The sequence below is a fragment of the Podarcis melisellensis genome (assembly GCF_964234715.1).
Source record: "Podarcis melisellensis genome assembly, chromosome: 13".
Classification (NCBI taxonomy): Eukaryota; Metazoa; Chordata; class Lepidosauria; order Squamata; family Lacertidae; genus Podarcis; species Podarcis melisellensis.
The window spans coordinates 12986951-13008520 of NC_138545.1; the positions used below are offsets into that span (position 1 = coordinate 12986951).

A 21570-nucleotide genomic window follows, 5' to 3' on the forward strand; every position below is an offset into this window, starting at 1 on the left:
GGGTCCCTAGTTGCTTTTAAATATTCCCAGAAGCATTGAGCAATTAGTACAGGGAGAAAATCCTCCCAGGTTATAGAAGAATTGTGGGCAGTAGAGAATCGGAGCTGGTGTTGTGATGTTCCTGGAACAGCATTTACCATATTTTTGGCACCATAACACTCACTTTTTTCCTCCTAGAAAGTAAGGGGAAATGTCTGTGCGTGTTATGGAGGGAATGCCTACGGGCCGCGGGGGGGATCTGCTGCAGTCGTGAGCAGAAGATCCATGGTTCCCCTTCCTTCCCTCCTCCGTGGCTCGCTTTGAAACAGCAAAGCGGGAGAAGGACCGCTGAGTGGGGAGGAGAGAGGGACAGAGAGCCTGCTTCTTTAAAGGAGCAAAGCGGGAGAGGAGAGGAGCCACTTACACAAGTGTAAGCGGTTCCTGTCCGGTTGGTTCCTTTAAAGCAAGCAGGCTCTCTGTCCCTCTCTCCTCCCCACTCAGCTAGCTAAATAGCAGCAAAGTTTTTCAGCTTGCTAAGCCGGGGATGAGCAGGGAGGAGGGAGAAAAGCAGAGCCTGCTTGCTTTAAAGGAGCAAAGCGGGAGAGGAGAGGAGCCTTCTCCCCTTATACCCCTCTTCTTCATTATTAGCAGCATCCTTCTCCACCCACCCCACGCATGCTCCTTGTCCCTTGAGTGCTTTTCCTTCCCTCCCCACTTAAAACGTGGTTACAAAGGATCCTCAGGATTTTTGCATTGGGCTATTCCAAACTCACTGTCAGATCACATGTCTGTGGCCACAGCATGAACCACAAAAATCATATATCCACTGTTTCATTTAGAATATTTTTTTTCTTGTTTTTCTCCTCTAAAAACTATGTGCGTGTTATGGTCGCGTGCGTGTTATAGAGCAAAAAATACGGTAGGTGGTTCAACCAAGAAAAAAATATCTGGGAGTTATAAATCCTGGGTAGAACCTCCAGTTCTCGGAAAAGAGTAGAAAAAGAAGAATAGAGGGGAGAGAAGAAGAGGAAGAAAGATAAGCGGTGTTTCTTTAACTTGGGTCTCCAGCTGTTGTTATACAATTCCCATCATCCCTAGCTAGCAGGACTAGTGGTCAGGGATGATGGGAGTTGTAGTCCAACAATAGCTGGAGACCTAAGTTTGAAAAACATGAAGATAATGGAATGGGTGGGTGAAAGGTTAAGATATTTTTGCCTCTTCCCAGGTACAGTGGTACCTCGGGTTAAGAACTTAATTCCTTCCGGAGGTCCGTTCTTAACCTGAAACTGTTTTTAACCTGAGGTACCACTTTAGCTAATGGGGCCTCCTGCTGCTGCTGCACCGCTGCCGCGCAATTTCTGTTCTCATCCTGAAGCAAAGTTCTTAACGTGAGGTGCTATTTCTGGATTAGTGGAGTCTGTAACTTGAAGAATCTGTAACCTGAAGCGTCTGTAACCTGAGGTACCACTGTATTTCAAGATACAAGTTTTCAGCAATTTTTTTTTAATTCTTCTTTTCTGACTCCACACAACCACCTAGCAGCCATATCTGTGGTTCACAACCTGCTCTGTATAACTGATGTACATTTTAAGTCTACTGGACAGAGACTGCAATACTTTTATATCTTTATATATAGCCTTTAGCACTCTAAATCAGGGGTAGGCAACCTAAGGCTCGTGGGATGGATCCGGCCCAATCGCCTTATCAATCCGGCCCACAGACGGTCTGGGAATCAGCATGTGTTTACATGAGTAGATTGTGTCCTTTTATTAAAAATGCATCTCTGGGTTATTTGTAGGGCATAGGAATTTGTTCATATTTTTTTTCAAAATATAGTCCGGCCAACCACATGGTCTGAGGGATGGTAGACCGGCCCAAGGCTGAAAAAGTTTGCTGACCCCTGCTCTAAATACTCATTTAGTAAAAGTAGCCACACTCTAGTGGGCTAAAATAATTCAGGCAGGCAGCCAATCTAGAAAAGTCCAGTTGTTCCAGTTCTACTTTCAGAAATCTCACCCAAGCTATTTATACCTTCAAGATGCTGAGATTAGGACCAATGCCATAATCAGCTTAAAAGACAGCTAAACTGGGAATGTGAGGCCAGTACTGCAAACACTCAACCCAGCACAGGCTTGTCAGGATCAGTGACACTGGAATCATCTCCATCACTCATGGCTTTCAGAATGGATTTAGAGAGAAATATTTCAAATTGAAAGATGCCACCCAGTGAGTGGGGGTCGGAGTGGGGAGCAGAGCACTGTCTTTGCCAGATGTCATTGGTCAGAAGTGTGGCGTGGTCACCTCCTTTGAGGTGACAGGGGTGAACACAATGAACCAGGTTTATTTATTAATATTTCAAAAAAAAAACTAAGAAAGAAAGAAAGAAAGAAAGAAAGAAAGAAAGAAAGAAAGAAAGAAAGAAAGAAAGAAACTCAAAGCAGCTTAAAGGTAAAGGTACCCCTGCCCGTACGGGCCAGTCTTGCCAGACTCTAGGGTTGTGCGCTCATCTCACACTATAGGCCGGGAGCCAGCGCTGTCCGCAGACACTTCCGGGTCACGTGGCCAGCGTGACAAGCTGCATCTGGCGAGCCAGCGCAGCACACGGAACGCCGCTGGTAAGCGATCCCTACTTGCACCCGAAGGTGCTTTCGAACTGCTAGGTTGGCAGGCGCTGGGACCGAACGACGGGAGCGCACCCTGCTGCGGGGATTCGAACCGCCAACCAAGCGATCGGCAAGTCCTAGGCACTGAGGTTTTACCCACAGCGCCACCCGCGTCCCTCCAAAGCAACTTACTACAGCATATATATACACACCATGAAATCAAATTAATTAAATGAACTAAGACAACCATCAGAAAACCCCCGCATAGTGGCAACCCAAAATTTCCAAAAGCAACAAAAAGCAACTCATAACTCCCAACCCTCAAAAAAAATGAAACAAACAAACAAAAAGACCCAAAGTGAAGGCACAGAGAAAGTAGTTTTTTAGCTGAGGTCCTTTAAAAACACTCAGGTTTGAGCCAATGCCTAAAACCATAAAGTGTCAGGATTTGGCAAATCTCAACTGGGAGGGCATTCCACAAGGTGTGCCCTACTTTTTGTTGCCATCTGCCAGGCCTTGGGGAGTTGAGGAATACAGAGAAGGGCCTCGGATTATTAAAGGAGCATGCAGGGAGGAACACATGGAGGCTGGTGGTCCTAAAGGTTGAGTTAATGACTGCAACAATGAGCTTCATAATTCATTCCAGTAAACTGTATGTTAGAATGCAATTACTCAGGGCAAATCCCTTGCTACAAATTACTCTTAAAATCTAGCTTTTGCTTTAAGAAACGTAGTCTGTACCTGAAAAGGGAAGCTCTGTTTCTGCCTCAAGAGGCAAAGGAGCCTCCATTATGGAATTCAAGCTCTAGTACAGAAGTGACAGTTGGTACAATGCTTTCTTGAACTTGAAATCCATAAGGAAGGCTCCTTCGCTGCCTCTTGAAGCTGAAACCCAGCTTCCTTTCTCAGGTACAGGCTACAGTTTCCTGCTAATTCTACTGATTGCTGTCTCCTCCTCTGAAAATCTTTGCCATCCTGTCATCCCCCTATCACTTGTAAACTCCTTCTGGAAGTGTTAAGCCAGGAGATAATCAGCTAAAATGTTAATGGAAACCCCTCCTTCCTTCTTCCCTCAACTAGCCAAGATGTTTCAATGGCTTGAGGCAAAATATATGCTACTTGGCGAGTCCTGGAAGATATGATTCCTTGTCTTGCAGGACTTTTCCCACCTGGCTTGGGTGGTTGGGGCCGACTGACTGACTCCAGCTACAAAGCTGAGGCTGCAAAACAGTCTCTTGGGGTGGAGTATTGTTTAGGGTGTTTTGTTTTGGGGGTAATGCTGCTGCTGTTATTGATATCATTTTTTGTATCTTTATCTTAGATCTTATGGTTTAGGTGGGAACTGTTTAATTTGGTTGTGTACTTTTTGATATTTTATTTATTGTTTATGCCTACTTTTGTTACATTAGTAATTATGTGGTTTGTTTTTTTCATGTTGCAAGCCACCTTGTACATGGTTCTAAATGGAAAGGCAGCATACAAATAAAATGATGCCTGTATGCATGTATGTATTTTCAACTAGTCAGCCAGCCAGCCAGCTGGACAGCAGGCAAAAGATGTATTTTAGAAACCAATTATCAAAAATTTAGAACAAGCACTTCCTGGCTGGTAGTATTTTTTTAAAAAACTTTGAATACCATCATATGCAACTATCAGGAAGACAGGATTTTACCTTGGCCTCCCATGTCCTAACCTGACAGTCTAAGAACACTATACCACACTGGCTCTCATGTGCTCACAGTCCATTTCATGTCTTTTCACTGGACTTCTCACCAGCGCCAAAGACTATTTCTTTACCCTTGCCTCAGCCGATTACTTTTTCTCTCTCCACTATTCCTATAAAGTCAAAAAGCTCACATTGCAAGCTGCTTTAACACCTTCAGAAGCCAACTCTTTGCCAGACCTTTTCCCTGTTCACTTGATAAATGAACTTTGTTCATTTATCAATATCACCAAATTGGATTCTTTCCTTCCCCCCTTCCTTCCTTCCTTCACTCACACACACACACATGCACACCTGTAGTTTTTTGTTTTGTTTTGTTTTGTTTTTTTGTAGGAGGTTGTGCTCTTAAAGCAGCTTTTAGAATCATTACACTTTCTTGTTTTCTGCATATTTTAGTTTCAGAGAAAATTCTGGCTGGTTTTCTATCAATTTTCCTAAACAATTTCCCTTCATTCCAGCTATGGTATGTATTTCTATGCAATGTTTTATTTATGCTAAATCTTTAAAACTAGCCTATTGGTGGGTTGCTTATGAAAGCATGTGCCAACACTTTTTAATAGGTATTCTAATTCTCTTTTTGATATAATAAAATATTTGAATTTTATCTTTGTTGTCCTTTACTGCATTAACCCTCGGGAGCCAAATTCCAGAGCACAGCGAGGTTCAACGTCAAAAGGTCAGAAAACTAAGCGTTAAGGTTGCATATGAGGTCCGTAGACTTGCATGTACACTGCACACTTCAAAACATCCTTGGAATCTAGTGTGCCTGCAAATAAGAATCCCCTCTGACGCTATGATGGTTACAATATCAGTGCCATGCATCTTCAACAGGTTTGAATCCCACACATCCCCTCTTCTTATAAAATGTAAGCATTTGTTCAAGATCAAAACAGAGCTCATCAGAACTGGAGGAAAACGTCATCCTCAGAAAGCATAAAGGAGTCAGAAGTCCAGCTTGGAGACTAGAGCCCAAAATATATCTCCAAAAAGAATGTTCTTTATTCAGAACTCATAAAATTCCTGTGATCCTTTGGCAAGTTATTCTAACCAACAATTTGCAAATCACTACATATACCCTCTGATTATAATCTGGCTGTATCTTCTTCTACTATTTCAGTGCTGGCTGTTCCAGTTATTCCTCCATTGATCTTTACTCCAGCTCTATAAGCATGTGGGTCCAAGCTAATGCCCCGAAGTGGAATGAAAGGAGACTGAGGTCAGCATGTCACATGCTGAGGGGAGCTATACTATACAGGTCTGAGTAAGTTCTGCCACGGTATGGAGTTCAGTGACCCTCTTAACTCTCAGGACTCAAGGAAGCAAGGGCCAGATCCTGCTCTTTATTAATTACAAATTAAATACAGAGTCACCACCGTGTTTTATGTCATTACCTCCAATTGCTCAAGAACCATGAGTTCAGCAAAAATTAAAACAGTGGGCTTCAAAAATAACAAAATGTTCTAATGTGCTGTTCTGTTTTAAAACTCCTAATTATGGTTCTTGTTTACTGTTTTGTAAACATTTGTCTTTATTGCTGCATCTGTTGAAACTGAAGTCCCCTGTGGCACAAATATATTTCCACTGTGCAGCAGGAATGCTGGTCTGCAAGTTTCTCTCCCGTTGCCTTCTGTATTTATATCTCTGTAACCATAAATAGTGTAAACCTTTGAGAAGAGACTCTGAAATGTTTGCTCACAATTAGTTATTTTACAACCACTTCTCACTTCTGGTTATTATGTTTAATATGTCTCGTTTAATGTTCTTGTAACATCAAAACTGTATCTGCAAATACTGAATGCAGTGTCATAAATTAATATCCTATATGTTGGTAATACAGCAGGCACCTATTTATGGTGCAGGTGTTCATTCATGTTGGCACTCCCAAGCAATGATCCTTAGTATTGATCTAATGAACTTTGGATAGCTCTTTGTATGGTTTGTTGTTATTTTATTGACTTTATTTTGTAAACTGACTTGTTTTTACAATGAAAGGTAAATTATTTTAAATAAAATCCTTAAAATCTCGTATTGATGGTACTTTCCCACTTCCTAAGAACACTAACATACCTGGCAATAACTACCGGTAAGTCTTGATGATAAAAAACTTCTTTAAAACATCCATCCCAGATATTTCTTCCCCATATCAAAAATATTTTCTTACAATCCTACACGTTTGCCTACCCAGAAGGAAGCCCCATTGAGTTCAGTGAGACTCCCAGGTAAGTGTGTATAGGACAGTACCTTTAAAGACGTAGATGTGCCAGGTTGTTCCACAACCTAGCATTATCATCATTTTACTCCCACTAATGACCTGGCACAGTTAATATAGCAGATGGAAATATTCACATGTGCCAGCTATCCTTCCTTAACATTTTGCTGCAATTTACTTGTTTTTACTCTAGATTTGTTGTTTTATATGGGGAAAAATACTATATCCAGTATAATGGATTACCGTATTTTTTGCTCTATAGGACGCACTTTTTCCCCTCCGAAAATGAAGGGGAAATGTGTGTGCGTCCTATGGAGCGAATGCAGGCTTTCGCTGAAGCCTGGAGAGCGAGAGGGGTCGGTGCGCACCGACCCCGCTTGCTCTCCAGGCTTCAGGAAGCTATCCGCAAGCCTTTGGAGCGTGGCAGGATTGCCCGCCGCACTCCGAAGGCTTGCGGATAGCAGCCTGCAGCCCGAAGCCCAGGGAGCACTGCACAGTCGCACCGGGCTTCGGGCAGATATCCTCAAGGCTTGGGAGCCCGGCGGGAGTTCCCACCAGGCTCCCAAGGTTTGCAGATAGCAGCCTCCAAACCCGATCTGGTTTGAAGGCTGGCGGTGGGGGAAAGCAGCTCTTCTCCCCACCGCCAGCCCCACAAGCTCGGGGGACAGCGGGGAGGCGGAGCGCCGCCTTCCCACTGTTCCCCGACCTGGTTTGAAGGCTGGCGGTGGGGAAAAGCGCTGCTTTCCCCACCGCCAGCCCCAGACGTTCGGGGGACAGCGGGGAGGCGGAGCGCCGCCTTCCCACTGTTCCCCGACCTGGTTTGAAGGCTGGCGGTGGGGAGAAGCGCTGCTTTCCCCACCGCCAGCCCCAGACGTTCGGGGGACAGCGGGGAGGCAGAGCGCCGCCTTCCCACTGTTCCCCGACCTGGTTTGGAGGCTGGCGGGGGGGGGAGCAGGCCCAAAGAGCAGGTTGAAAGGAACCCAAAGCCTCCACCGGAGGCTTCAGGTGAACGCACGTTGAACACACCTTGTTTTTAGAGGGGGAGAACAAGGGGGAAAAAATCCCCCCCCCCGTTCTCCCCCTCCTATGGTCCGGTGCGTCCTATGGTCCGGTGCGTACAATAGAGCGAAAAATATGGTAAATAACATCCTTCCGTGCTACTTTTACTAACCTATTTAGAAAAAAAAAGAAATTTAAGAAGAATGTTCATTTTTTGCTATAGAAATACTTGGCATTTTAAAAATTGGACCATCATCAGTCCAATTCTACACATTCACTCAGTGGAAATTATTCTCAAGTATGTAGATAGAGGGCTGTAGCCACAATCAGTTTTTTGCCGCAGTTTAGCAGAATATCAAACTATTTTCATCTTCTCTTACATATCTTTCTTAATTACTATTTTCTTCATTTTCTTTTCTTCACCTGGGTATAGACTCAACAGCTCTGACACATCCCATCTCCTGACAACATTTAAAGTCCTGAAATGTAGTCATTAATTTTTCATTGATAATTGAGATACTGTATGTCATACACTCACCAGTGCATAGAGCTATTTTCTATTATTTTCATTTATTAGATATGAATATAACAGAACTTTAAAACTGGCATCTTCACAAAGGTTAAATTCCAACGATGAAAAGGGTATTATTCTCTTAAGTTGAAAAGTTATTGATAGTTGTTCATTTACCTCTATTCCTGTCAAATGTGCACTGTACAACACACCTATCCAAACATGTTACCGTTATAAAAATAGTTTATCAATTTGCAACATTTTATCAATACCTACTTCCTCCTTTGTCACAATTCTCTTTCGTTTCACTGCTATCGGCACTCACATACAAAAATACTGGATGAATGCCTCCCAAGTTACTTATGCACACACACAAAATTACTAAGCTTGTCTAAATCTCTCAGAGTCTACAATTGTTAGGATTAATTTTATTATTAAACCACAACCAGAGCAGTTTGGACTGCTACAGTTGATGACAAATGTTGGAAAGCTAGAAAGGCTAGATTAATATGAGGAAAGACTAGAGCAGTGATTCCCAACTAGGGGCCATATGGCCTTCTGCCCTCCCCCCGGGATATACTAAGGGGGCCCCAGGTGAAAAGTGTGTAAATGGGGGGCAAGAGGCTAGGAGGCCACAGAGGGAAGTGAGAAGTGAGGGGGGGGGGGAATCCTGATTGGTGGCTACCTGCTTGGCCAGTCACAAGTGGGTAAGGGGCTAGCCCACCAGGGCCTAGCACTCCTTTTTGCCATGTGCATTTTCTTTGAGCAGTCCTGGTTTGTTTCCAGCGGGAGAGGGTGATCGCTGAGGCTCCCATTTTGATCAGTAGAGCCCATGATCCAGAACCCCCAGGTCAGGCAAGTGCGGTAGTGTGGTAGCAATGGGTAGGGCTGGACAAGCCAGAGCTGCTTGCTGCTGCCGCTACTGCTGGGCCCGTTGGGCAATCTACTCCAGCGCCTAGTGGATCAGCGCCTTTGGATGTTGCTGAGGGGCACAGGGCCCATCGGCATCGTTGGCCTGGCTCTGCAAGGCGCAGGGGGAAATCCACCCCAGCGCCTAGCCAAACGGGGTCATTTGGTGCTGCTGACTTGCATCTAGTAAATAACACAGTGTCTAGTTAGAAGATAGCCGCACTGGGTTCAGTGGGTCTTACTCCCAGGTATGGATATGTGGGGCTATAGTGTTTTATCTAGGCAGCCTAGGCTCCTCCAGATGACAAGATCTTTTTGCACCAGGTCAGTGAGGACCACTTGCTTTTTAAAATTCTCCCATATATACAGAACTTCCTGTGTGCCTTTTGGACTGTATCTGTACGTTTCCCCCTCTGTGTCAAATAACTGGGGTCAAATAAGTGGTTTACTTTTTATAACATATGGAAAATGGATCTCCTTTGGGAGGTTCTGGGCTCTCCTTCCTTGGAGGTTTCTAAGCAGAGGTTGGATGGCCATCTGTCATGGATGCTTTAGCTGACTTTCCTACATTGAAGGGGGTTGCACTAGAAAGATGACCCTTGGGGTCCCTTCCAGCTCCATGATTTTATGTTTTTCTGCTTCAACAATATTTCATTATGTTCCTAGAATTTTATGTTATTGTATTTTGTATAAATTATAAAATTATAAATAAAGCATGTTCTATTTACAAACAAAACATTTAAATAGCTACCTTTCTTCCAGTTGGACGTGGAGGGCAGGTTATGGGCATAGCCAGGATTTTTGTTGTGGGGGGGGGGGGCAGAATCTCAGATTTGTATTGATTTGTACTTATTGGGGGCACAGGAAAGAAACAAGGTTGGAAGAGGGCCATGGTCAGAAAAAGGTTGGAAAACACTGGACTAGAGCCTTTCTGTAAGTTTTGGCCACAGAAGAGATTAAGCAGGATGAAATGCTAAAAAGAAGAGATGCCCATTACAATTTCCTGAGTGTCTACTGAAGTCAGTCTTGTCATTTGTCATTTTGCCTATTTACAGGAACACTCACACATCAACATGTTAACAAAATGGACACATTCAAGAGTACCTGCTGTGTGCTGGGCAGTGAAATCAGTCTGTGACACAAACAAGGGGGGGGGATTCACTCACTCTACTGAACCATGACACTTGCATGACTGCTTCTCCATATACATTTGCAACATTTCCATTTGATCCACATCAGCCAAGCCACTAAAACTGCTGTACCAATTCATAAGCTATCATGTTATTTGTTTCATTTGTAACCATTAGCTCAGAGTGTTGTTTATCAGAAGAACCCTGTAAATTAGGTTAGGCTAACAGTTACTTCCAAAGGATGTCAAGCAGTGAGATTCACAGCCACTACATTGTTCATGTATTGTTTTCCATCCCCAGCCCACGCTATCCTAGAACTGCAGGTACATTTGTGATTCTAGTTAAGATACTAGAATTTTAGGCGTAGGCGTAGGGTCATTCTTCTGTTTGTAGAAAGCATTTGGATTTATAGCTGCCCATTTATTAATGATGAAACAACACTACTACTGTTCAGAATATTAAAAAGCTCTTTGTCTTATCTATTTAGTTCTCCAAGAGTCTTTACAGAAAGCATCAGACTACTACAAAGGGCCCTGTATTTACTTCTGATTGCAACAGGTGAGCTTTTTGTTCTTACTAACCCACAGGAATCCTAATGGCTCAACAAACTAGCTTCCTAAAGTAAATACATAGATGGCCACCAAATGTTTAAGTGTCCAGTTTCAGTTTTGCCCTTCCAACTTCCCACTCTGACTAAATCTGGCTAAATCCAGGAGCACAAAGACCAAAGGCAAAACCAGGACAGAACGTAATCTTGGTTCTTGGAGAAGTCCAGAGTAACTCATTTACTAATGAACTCCCTGAGTCTAAGTGCATCAGCATCAGTTACATTAGAGCAGAGGCATCAAATGTAAAGCCCTTTAGGTCTCCAAATGCATTCCAACCAATTCAGTAATTTGGGGGACCAAAAAACCACAAATGGAGCTGGTACAAGGAAATCCAATTAATTGATTTCAGCTTGCTATTCTGAGGCAGGCAAAACAGAAAGACAAGATAGTAAGAAAAGGAGAAAGCTCAGGAATGGGGGGGGGTGTCAAATGTAGCCCTCTAGGTCTCCTTATCTGACTCTGAGCACTTTCCTCAGGCCATGCCTCCTCCCCAAACCACACCGCTCACAAGTTGTGCTCTGAGCCCTCCCTCAGGTGCTTTCGCCTAGCTGCAGTGAGTCCTTGAACTTGATAATGTATCTTGCTTGCCTGGATGGAGAGATGTGTGCATGTGTTTAGGTGTGGAAACTTCTGAATTTTGTGTGGCTGGAATGTGGCCTGCTATACAAAAGTCAACAATTGGTCTGCCTGCGTTTTATCTTGGAGGGCCTGCAAGACAGAGCTGTTCCACCAGGCCTTTGGCAAGGGCACAGCCTGACTCCCTCCCTTGGCAATCTTCACGGAGCTCTGACCCAATGGCTGCCAGTGGCTTGAATTAATTAATTTTATAATGAATGATTTTAGAGTGTTGTTTATGCTGTACTTTTGTACTGTTTTATTGTTGTTAGCCGCCCTGAGCCCGGCTAAGGCTGGGGAGGGCGGGATATAAATAAAATTTATTATTATTATTATTATTATTATTATTATTATTATTATTATCCCTGTCTCCACCCACTACTACCTGTGGCCTTATACACCATTGGTATGTCCCCCCCAAAAGGTTCTCTATGAAGGAATGTGGCACTTGGAATAAAAAGGATTTCCTGCCCCTAAGGTAGTATATTTTGACAGTGGATACCCTTCAAAGCATTAAGCCTATACTACAGTTTTATTACAGTATTATGAAATTGAAAAAGATTCAGCTGTGAAGATGAAAATAAGGGTCTACCCAGTAGATTGTATGAGAAAAGGCTAAAAGTCTGTCTGTTGGGGAGGGGAGAAGGTATGCTGAATCCTCAAAACAAATATTTAATAAGTTCTCAGGGAAGGGATTCATTTTTCATTCAAAACATGGTGGGAAAAGCCAAAAAGCCATAAAATATTCTAAGACTGATTTAAGTCTAACATTAAGAACAATTTCTTAACTATACCTGGATCCAAACACATGATACGCACATGCCAAAAAGGTGAGGCGCTGTTCTTACTACTAGAGAGACAACCCTTAACTGAGCAGGTTCAAGTATAAAGAAAAGCAGCCCTCCAAATTACATGTGTTTTCCCACCCAGGCAATCCTCCCAGGAGCATCATCACTTCTTTGCATCCTATAGTTAGGAATCTTCAGCTGAGTGTGAGCTTTGTCCCTGCATACTCATCTTCTAGCTTCAAGAACAAGGATTTTGTAGGTCCTTCTTCCTTAGGTATATAGGACATCCACATACAGTCTATTGGACTTGTTTCAATTCCATAATTTTGCAACTAGTTATTTTGTGAAAATCTAGATGATATCCAATGATAGACAATGTATGGGAAAGTGAAATTATGCTGCAACTTGCATACATTTACTCAACAGCACCATATTCATATTTCACAAAAGGCATCCATTCATCTAAGAAGTGTAAGATAGGTAAGAGAGAGAATAAAACAAACATAAAACTCTAAGGACATATTCTCCAAGTTACTACAGGCTGATGGGCTAACCTTTCATGTGCTTTGAATACTTCTTTATCCACAGCTCACAGGGATGTGGCATTCCCCTCACAAGAGGCAGCACCAAAGGGGCATGTGAACTCTCTGATCTAATGGTAGGGATTGGGGGCTAAAGTGCACATCTAAGAAACAACAGCTTTCTCCACTCTGGGGTTCTGCTGAGCATATGAAATGAAACAGGCGTAGGCAGCAGCAGCCAAAGAGCTTCTTGTTACAGGATCAAAGTGGGGGAGAAAACAAAAATGGGGGAGGAAAGCAGATTGTTATCTGGTAGAAACAAAGAACAGAAGAAGTACGGACACCAGATGTTATTGTCTGGGAAATCTGTGTGGACATGATTAGGTCATAGACAAAATGGCATTTAACATGTGAGCTAGCCAAAAAAGCAGAATTCCAGCTTTCAGATTTAATAAAGAAACTTAGCACTTATCTGTTTGCACCTATCTGCCAAAGAGACATATTACTGGAAATGGCACTCTCCATTCTTTCCCAAGGTGTCCACCAGGATAAAATTAGTACTGCCTCTCTTAGAAGCACAACAGGGTCCTCAGAGTATTCCAATATGACTAACCCTGAACACAAGCCATCTTGTGCAGAGAAAATGGGGAGTATTATGGACCGGAATACAAAAAATAGTGAGCAATGGTAGGCTAAGGTGTTTGCTCATGACAGAAAAATGCCCATAGAAATATCCAGGGCCATACCTAAGTGCAAATTAAGAACAAAAGTAAACAAAGCAACCTTTACATACAAATTTACAAACCTGCGTCTGGAAACCTGGGGGTCTTTGTGTCCTGAAAACCAAGCTTTGCAACGTCTGTGTGTACATGTGCACACCTTCCCTAATTGAGTACATATGCTTATATAAGTTATTATATGTTAACCAAATTCTGCATATGTAAATAAGTCCCAAGAGTATATGGGGGGTGGAGCTGACAAATGTAAATTAAGATGTACTGGGGCAGGGGTGTGGGGGGGGGGGAGAGAGCAATACTCAACCAAGACTAAAGAATTTGTTTTCCCACCTACATAGAATATGGCTTTCTTTTACACACATCCTTGACTTGAGGAGCCATCACCATCATTGCCAACCTCTACAAATCACAAATATTTTCACAACAAGGACACAGCAGCAGAGAGCAGTTTCCCATTTGAAAACGACAGCCGGTATCTCTGAGGAGATAAACCAGCCTAGGCGGCAGGGACATGGAGTCCCTGAAGCACTGGCTGGCTGGCTATACAACGTATCTAGTCTGATACATGTGCATTTGGAGTTTGGGGGAGAGAAGGCTTTCTGGCTTCATTTACAACTTCAGAAGGGTTGGGTCTCCAATGATAGGGCATTTAACCAGAAGAGAAAAATGACAAAACAGCAGGCACTCTGTCCATTGGGGGGAAATCCAAAGAGCAAAACATGTTTTTTGCAGGATGACCTACATTTACAGCGTGGGTCTGCATATAATGTCAACATGATCTGAAAGGAAGAGGGGGTAGGAGTATAAATGACTGCTGTAAACTGATGCCTAGAAAATCAAGTGTTTGAGTGGGGGAGGAAATAGTGATTGGCTGATGTAGTACCAGCAAATGATTCCTTAAACCTGAAGGGTTAGACTTTCTGAGACATTGACAATATGCAGGGGAGAAAATATGCACATTAATGTTCAGCTAAGATAGAAGCAAAAGCTGGTCCACCAACTTTCACTTGTTAACATGCCTCAAAACTGTTTACAGCCCTAACCTAAATGCATTTACCTGTGGGGGGAAATCCCAAAGATATTGCAATTATTGCAGGGCTGCAATAAACTGGAAAAGGTGCCCTCAGCGTTCTGACTGCAATAGAAGGTGAGGTACACGTTTTCTAATAAATAAACAAAACCTTAAATGCTACCTTGTCCAATGCTTCAAATATAAGTCAGGACCATTTACAGGTCATGTCAATGCCCCTGCAACCTATGACACAATGTTTTAACCCAATAAAGAAAGAAGAAGAACGAGCAAAAGAGTATAAGAGCATCAGGCAACTGAAATGAGCAAGTAATGGGATTTAAATTCATTTAATTGTCCTTAAAACACACATGCAGAAGCTGTGAGCCACCAAGCTGAACACAGCCCACCAGTTATGCATTGAGGGGGGTCATTAATCTCCTGTTTCTACTGCTAGGATTTCAAAAAGTGGGGAAGAAGATACTGAGCATATGGCAGGCCACAATACACGCCTAGTGAGCTGCATCCAGCTTGTTGGGTCACAAGCTGTGCAGGCTGAGCTTAGAGTCACAGCCTAAAACACCATCAGCTATGGAAGACCTACTAAAGCATGCACATGAACCTGCATACATGCACGTAGGTCTACAAACTAAGCTTCCAGACTTACAGTAATGCCCTAAAACCAAAGGAGAGGTGAAGCGAAAGCCCACATACTATTTTGATATTATGATGTAAGCCAACTCTTAGATTTGATGGGAATGAGTCCAATTGTTTCCTGAGGTTATTTTAGATCAATTGCTTTTTTGCAGGTAAGATGTAAAAAAGCAAACTAGAAAACAAAGACTGATGCGTAGAGATGAGGTAGCGTATAGTGGCAGAAAAGGAGCAAAATTGGCAGGCATATACAAAGGACAAATTACAGGTTGCATTAATTACAAGGGTTGCCCTGAAGTGCAAGTTTTTTCTTTCACAAGCATGGTGGAGCCATCAATCAGCCTAGGATAATGGTTCCTAATTACCTGAAGACCCTGTTTTTCAAAACTCAAGCCATGGGCACCCTACTTTTGACCATGTTGTTATCTCTATGGTAGCAATGGACCCCTGGTTGGGTTATGTGGAGCATTGGCCTAGGACCATCTGGAGAGGCCTTAACCCACAGCGGTGGGCAAAGGGTAATTTATCTTCCCACATCAAGGCCCCAATCTGCTTGCATCTCCAGTGGCTATTTGTGAAAGAAAAATCCTGCATTTAAGCCAAACTACATGACTAAAGCAATGTATAATTTAGCCCTAACTGCTAAGAAACAGAAACTAAAACCTGAAAGTAGTGATGCTCCCCTTGGGGGAATATCAGTTCTAATAATAGGCAAGGGTGTGACTAACCAAGTCAGGATGCTACTGTAGAGCCCAAAGTAAAAGTCCCATGGTTGAGACACTAATTCCCATATTTCCCTTCCCCTCAGAGACACATGATAAGATTAGGAACTGAAGGGATTCCAAGCCACATGACAGACTAGAATCCTCCTGAGCCTAGAAGTCATCAGCTCAAGAAGAGCCAATCTCACACCTATCTACAATTATTCTGGTAAAATATACTGTAGTTCATGAAATCTTTTGTTGTTTTTTAGTCATGTCCGACTCTTCGTAACCCCATGGACCAGAGCACGGCAGGCACTCCTGTCTTCCACTGCCTCCTGAAGTTTGGTCAAACTCATGTTGGTAGCTTCGAGAACACTGTCCAACCATCTAGTCCTGTAACAGTAAATCTGTTGTCTTTAAGGGGCCATAATAACACCCTTCATTGTTTTATATCTCTGTCTGTCCACTTTGTTTAAAAGGCACAAGAGCACAATCAGTAAAACAAAAAAGGTGGCCACTGGCAAGGCAATAGCACCAAGGACGCCACCAGATATTAAATATTCTTTAGTATTGACTCCTGTGAGTTAATTTTATAACCATTGATCTTATTACCATGCGTCAGCAGAGTCACAGATTCCCTTGGTTTTTGCCTACAGAAGCCAGATGCAAGGTAGAGTGCAGGCTTTTTGCATATAAGACATGTACTGCATTCATTTCTGTAGAAAAGAAGGAAACAGCACAGAGGGTATTTGAATGGGAATTTGTTTTTGTTCTTTGAATAACAAGTACGTCTATGGAAGAAGTGTGACTATGGTGTGGAAGGATAGCTATGGGAAATAGTTCTCCCTAAGAAAGTAATCCTACACACAATAAACTGGTGTAAAGTTAAGGCAGGATAAATTATGTGTTTAGTGTTTGATTACATCACCCTTGTGTCAGCTTAATTTATGCTGGGTAGCCAGGTCATGTAACTGAGCTGAACAGGTTTATGTTCCAGTCTAAGTGCCCCCTTACCCCCTAGTCCTACCCCAGAATGCCTCGTTTTTTTAAAGGCTTATGCTGGCTTAAGATCCACTGGGCCTGGCTCAGCTGAGCTGGGCCCTGGCTGAGCTGGGATGGGAGATATACCTTTGGCTGAGCCAAGGATGGGGAGCAATGTCAGCATAGCCCAGCTGTCCTGGGAACCTCCTGACTCAACTACAGATCCCCTGGATCCTAAATCTGCTCATTCCAGTAGATCTTGATATGATTGCTGCCTTAATCAAGAAAATAGGTGCAATAAACTAGGACATTTAGCTGGGTAGCTAAATATGGATAAATAGAGAGGAATCAAATTTACAGAAGCTTTCCTACCAAACTGCCCTGAGGTCATTCTTGCTAATCACAGCTGAGCAAGCAAATTGATATTTACAGGTCTCCCTCCACCTATGGTACATTTTACTGGGTGTATATCATTTTCAAAAACTTTCCCATCCCAATTTATATCAACTGCAAACAACTTTATTATTTCACAATCTAGTGAAGCATTTCTTCATTCTCATCTTCGGTTTTTTTGGGGGTGGGGCCAGGATCATGCTACTGTCTCACAACCAACACAATCCAGAATAAGGTTGGTGTGTGTGTGTGTGTGTGTGTGTGTGTGTGTGTGGTGTGTGTAAATGAATAGAGTGTCCTATCAATGCCCTTTTATGTGCACGTATCTCAAAAACCAAAAAAAAAAAAAAGTGTCTCTGAAGTATCTATCACAAGATTAGTAAATCTTACAGATCAGAATCTGGCTGAATCTACAAAGACTGTTGATAGTTTAATGTTGCTATTCATAAACTCCACAGTAGAAGATGTGACTAAGTCAGTGGTGACAGAGCAAAGACCAGTCTGACCTCAGACATATTCTGTCGTTTTAAAATGCATGAGACAAGGAAATCAACAAGATTAGGGGAACTGAAATTCTCCAGAGTCATTTCCCATGAGTCTTGATCAGCAATTCCTGGCACAAAAAAACAACAACAAAACTGAAGAACAGATAATCTGAAAAGCTGGACAAAGCAGAAGCACAGATACCCTCAGAAAGAAACTATGGCCTGGGGGGAGGGAATTACTTTGCATGTTCCCCATTTTAGAAAATAGGAAGCCAAGAGCTGTTCCCAGCAAGAGGGATGAGGAAATTTTGGTAGTGTCTGCAATACAGCCAAGCCCTTGACATAAAAGAAGGGGCCACATCAAGGTTATGTATTTTGGAGAGGTGAATCAAAAAAATCCACTCGTGTCTGAAAACACCATCTGCTAGAAAACAGTTGATTCAAAACGCATGCATGAATTGTCAGACCCACAGGAGATCCCCCTCTACCTTCACTCCCACCTTGCATAACCCAAATCACAGAAGATAGCCTTTTGTATCTGCAGCACAGCCAAGATCTGAGCAGTCCCTTCTGGAACTTCTAAGCTGTAAAAACTTATTTAAGCTTTGTGCACCTCCATCAAGTCCCCAAGGTGGTAATAGGTAGAATTCTCCATTAACAAGGTTGCCTCTACCATTCAGATGTCCCCTCTCCCACCCAATATGCCAAAGACAACCTACCTTCAGCCGCATCTGTGCGGGGATTGGTAGTCTTGTCAGTGGCCGGCTCAGCTGCTTCAGTGGCCAGTGAACTGGTTGCTCTAGAGAAGTCACTGGCACCCTCGCTCCGAGTTGTTTCAGGGACACTTTCTCTGGAGCTGAAGCGGACGCGGGAGCTGGAGCGGGAGCTGAGGTCTGGGCTGGTATCTGACAGGCCTGGGATATCATCTATTTTAGTGGGAGTGACCATGAACCGGACAGAAGCCATCTTGACAGCAGGAATGGAAGGGGGGAAATAATTACTTCCTTGGTGAATTTAATCAAGAGTTGCCCGGAGTGCTAAGCAGGAAGAGGAAGAAGACCACCCAAAAGAGCAGACACCAACAGGGTTACTAAGTGCTCTCTCAAGAGAAAGATTCATGTCTCGCATTTATTCACAAATGGTCAGACACAACTTTGTATCTAGATATCAATGATTATCAGATGTATTTTCCACAAGCAGAGCTGAAGACTTAGTGAAGATGCTACCTAAGATTTTGTCAAGAAAACAATTTTCATGAGTGATTAGTCTGAAGATTCCCATTTATCAGGCAAGTAAGGCAGTTTCCTGTTCAGAGGGAGCCTATGGATCTAAAGGAACGGTGACTGTAATCTTTGTCTACCAAAGGGTCGCACTGCCAAACTCCTGGAATTAACGTGAGTTGTAACAGACTGTCGCACAGATCCCGGTTAAGTTTTGTTTATGAGGCAAATATCTTTTGGCACAGCAAAATGCATAGAGGTAATTTCTTCCCGCCTGGGAAAATCTCAGTGCAAAGATCTGCAAAGCACACAAAAAGGCTAGAGGGTTCCTTGTGAAAGTTCAATAATAATCCACTTGTTTTCCAGTGTGACATGCAAGGAAAGAGGGTTTTCTTCATTGCTAATATCCCTTAGAATTCCGGCTTGGAAACAATTATTAAAGAACCTTCATATCTCAGTCCAAGGAGAAGAAATGTCCCAGTGCAAGAACTTTGAAAACAAAAACAAACACAAAGAGCTGTTATGATGTTGTCCCTTGTAAAAGTAATGCACAATTACTTGACAGGCTTCTGGTGGCTTTTCAAAGGTCCTGGTATGAGAAGATAACCCCTGGATGGGGCCTATACAAGGGTTTGCAGCTCCCCAACAGCATGAAAAAGAACGTTACGTTTCTTAGGTCCTGGAGAAACAAGAGTGGATATAGATGTAAGTCTAGTGTCTTACACAAAATTGAAACTGCAGGGATGAGTCATTTCCACACAGGGACCCCGTGGTGTGTATTGCGCCAATCCCCCAAAGTTCCCACACTTGGGCACACACATGCTATGCCATAAGGGATCGGAGGCAGGTTCAAGACAGCGTTGGCAAGACTGTTCCCGGAGAGCCAAGTTTGGAAGCATGCATGCGCCACCCATTGCAACTCCAGAGGCAAGAGGAAGTGTCAATTTGGCACGGCCCTCAAGAGCGCAAAGGGGTGCACGTCTTCTGAGGTGGCAAAGGGGGGGGTGCTCTGCGAATCAACCGAAGAGGCAAGCGCATCAGAGAAGGCACCCAAGGACTGCAAGCGAGAGGGTGGTGCGAGGCTGAGCAATGCCAAGGGCAGAGAGGCAAACGGTGCGAGTGGCAGCATGCAAAGACCTCTCCAGCTTGCGCCAGGTGTGCAGGGCGAGGGTAGGCGGGGCGAGGAAGCTCTCCCTCACCCTAGCAAGCAAGCCTGCCCCACATAAATTATTAGCCCCCCACCCCCCAAAAAGCTGAAGTGTGAGCCACTGTGAGAAGGTACAATAACTCTTGGAAAAGATGGGGAGGGAAAGGAGGTGCAGAAGAGGTGTGCGCTCCACACCTGCCCCGGTCACTGTGCAGAAATTGGGGAGGGGGTGATGTTTAAACTGCGCGTGCGCAGCCCTGTCTCTTTCGCCACCGCCACCACTAGCCCCTGGGTCGATGGGAGCCCCCCGAGAAAGTAAGAAGCGGCAGTTAAGTGACCGTTAATTGTTTACCTCAGGCGCGCGCTCCGCTGCTGCTCTCGGAACGTTCCGAAGGGTCCCTCGCGCGCGTGCGTGCGCGCGCTGCCACCTCGGCCGCCGCTGTTACGATCGCCGCTGCGGTGACGCCGGCGGCAGCTTGCAGGCAGCTCTAGCTCCTGCCCGCGCGCGCAGCTCCACTGCCGCTATCTCAGATGCCGGCTCGGAGGAGGAGGAGGCGGGCAGCGGGCGGGCGGGCGGGGGCGGGGAGGTGGGGTTGGCGAAGCGTGTAACTCTCCTCGCTTGTCCTCATCCTCCCCCGTGCCCCTCCTCCTCGTCCGTGCAGTTGATTCCCCGCGCGTGCGCAGGAGCGAGCAGCGGCTGCTGTTGCTGGGCTTTCATCTTCTCCTCAGAAGAACCGGGGGCGGGAGAGAGGCGGGGAGAGAAATAATAAAAATTATGATAAAATAAATAAATAATTTTTTTGTATGGCTGGCCCCGTGCAGTGTGGCTTCAGGGCAAGACTGCGCCTTTATACACACACACACACACACACACACACACACACACAAAAAGCACCCCAACGCTATATATATATAGTTTATTATATATATACATACATACATACAGTGGTACCTAGGGTAACAGACGCTTCAGGTTACAGACTCCACTAACCCAGAAATAGTACCTCGGGTTAAGAACTTTGCTTCAGGATGAGAACAGACATTGTGCAGCGGCAGCGGGAGGCCCCATTAGCTAAAGTGGTGTTTGAGGTTAAGAACAGTTTCAGGTTAAGAATGGGCCTCCAGAACGAATTAAGTTCTTAACCTGAGGTACCACTGTATCTCCACATGTGAAATATAAGGCTTTTGGCACCTTTAGAGGCAAGTGGCGTATTTTATTTGTGCCATAAGCTTTCATGGACTGCTGCAGTTGTGTGAATTTGAGGAAGTGGGCTGCACACCACAAAAGCTTTATGCTGTAAAATATTCTTTTTTGCTGTCTGTCGTTGAGATGCCACAAGGCACTTTCCAGTTTTCATTTAATTAATATTTATTGCACCTTTTTCCTCTCCCAAGGATCTCCAGGCAGTGTACCTGGTTTTTCCCTCCCACCTCATGTAATCCCAAACAACCCTGTGAGGATAGATTGCTACTGCAAATACAGTTGATGGTTGGCTTGTTATTTGCTTAGTACAGCTACCCACGCTGGAAAATGTAAAATATGAGCGCCAGTACCCATAAAACTGATAATCTGCATTGTCATATCGCCTTGTCAGAAGTTCAACCATATCCAGTTGTTGACCTGTATAGGATTTCCTTGCTATAT

The 21570-nt window shown here is 43.9% G+C and overlaps 1 protein-coding gene across 4 annotated transcripts in view; it reads right to left on the reverse strand.

Annotated features, from left to right (window-relative positions):
• Nucleotides 1-20229, reverse strand: part of SLC12A6 (solute carrier family 12 member 6) — a 44637-nt gene extending 24408 nt beyond the window's left edge. For 2 of the 4 annotated variants that reach the window (XM_081885385.1, XM_081885383.1), the window contains exon 1: nt 18278-20229. In XM_081885385.1, coding sequence (XP_081741511.1) covers nt 18278-18524 — 247 coding nt within the window. In that variant the 5' untranslated portion in view covers nt 18525-20229. The remainder of the gene's footprint in view (nt 1-18277) is intronic. The other 2 variants (XM_081885386.1, XM_081885384.1) reach the window with 1 other exon arrangement.
• Nucleotides 20230-21570: the final 1341 nt, after the last annotated feature.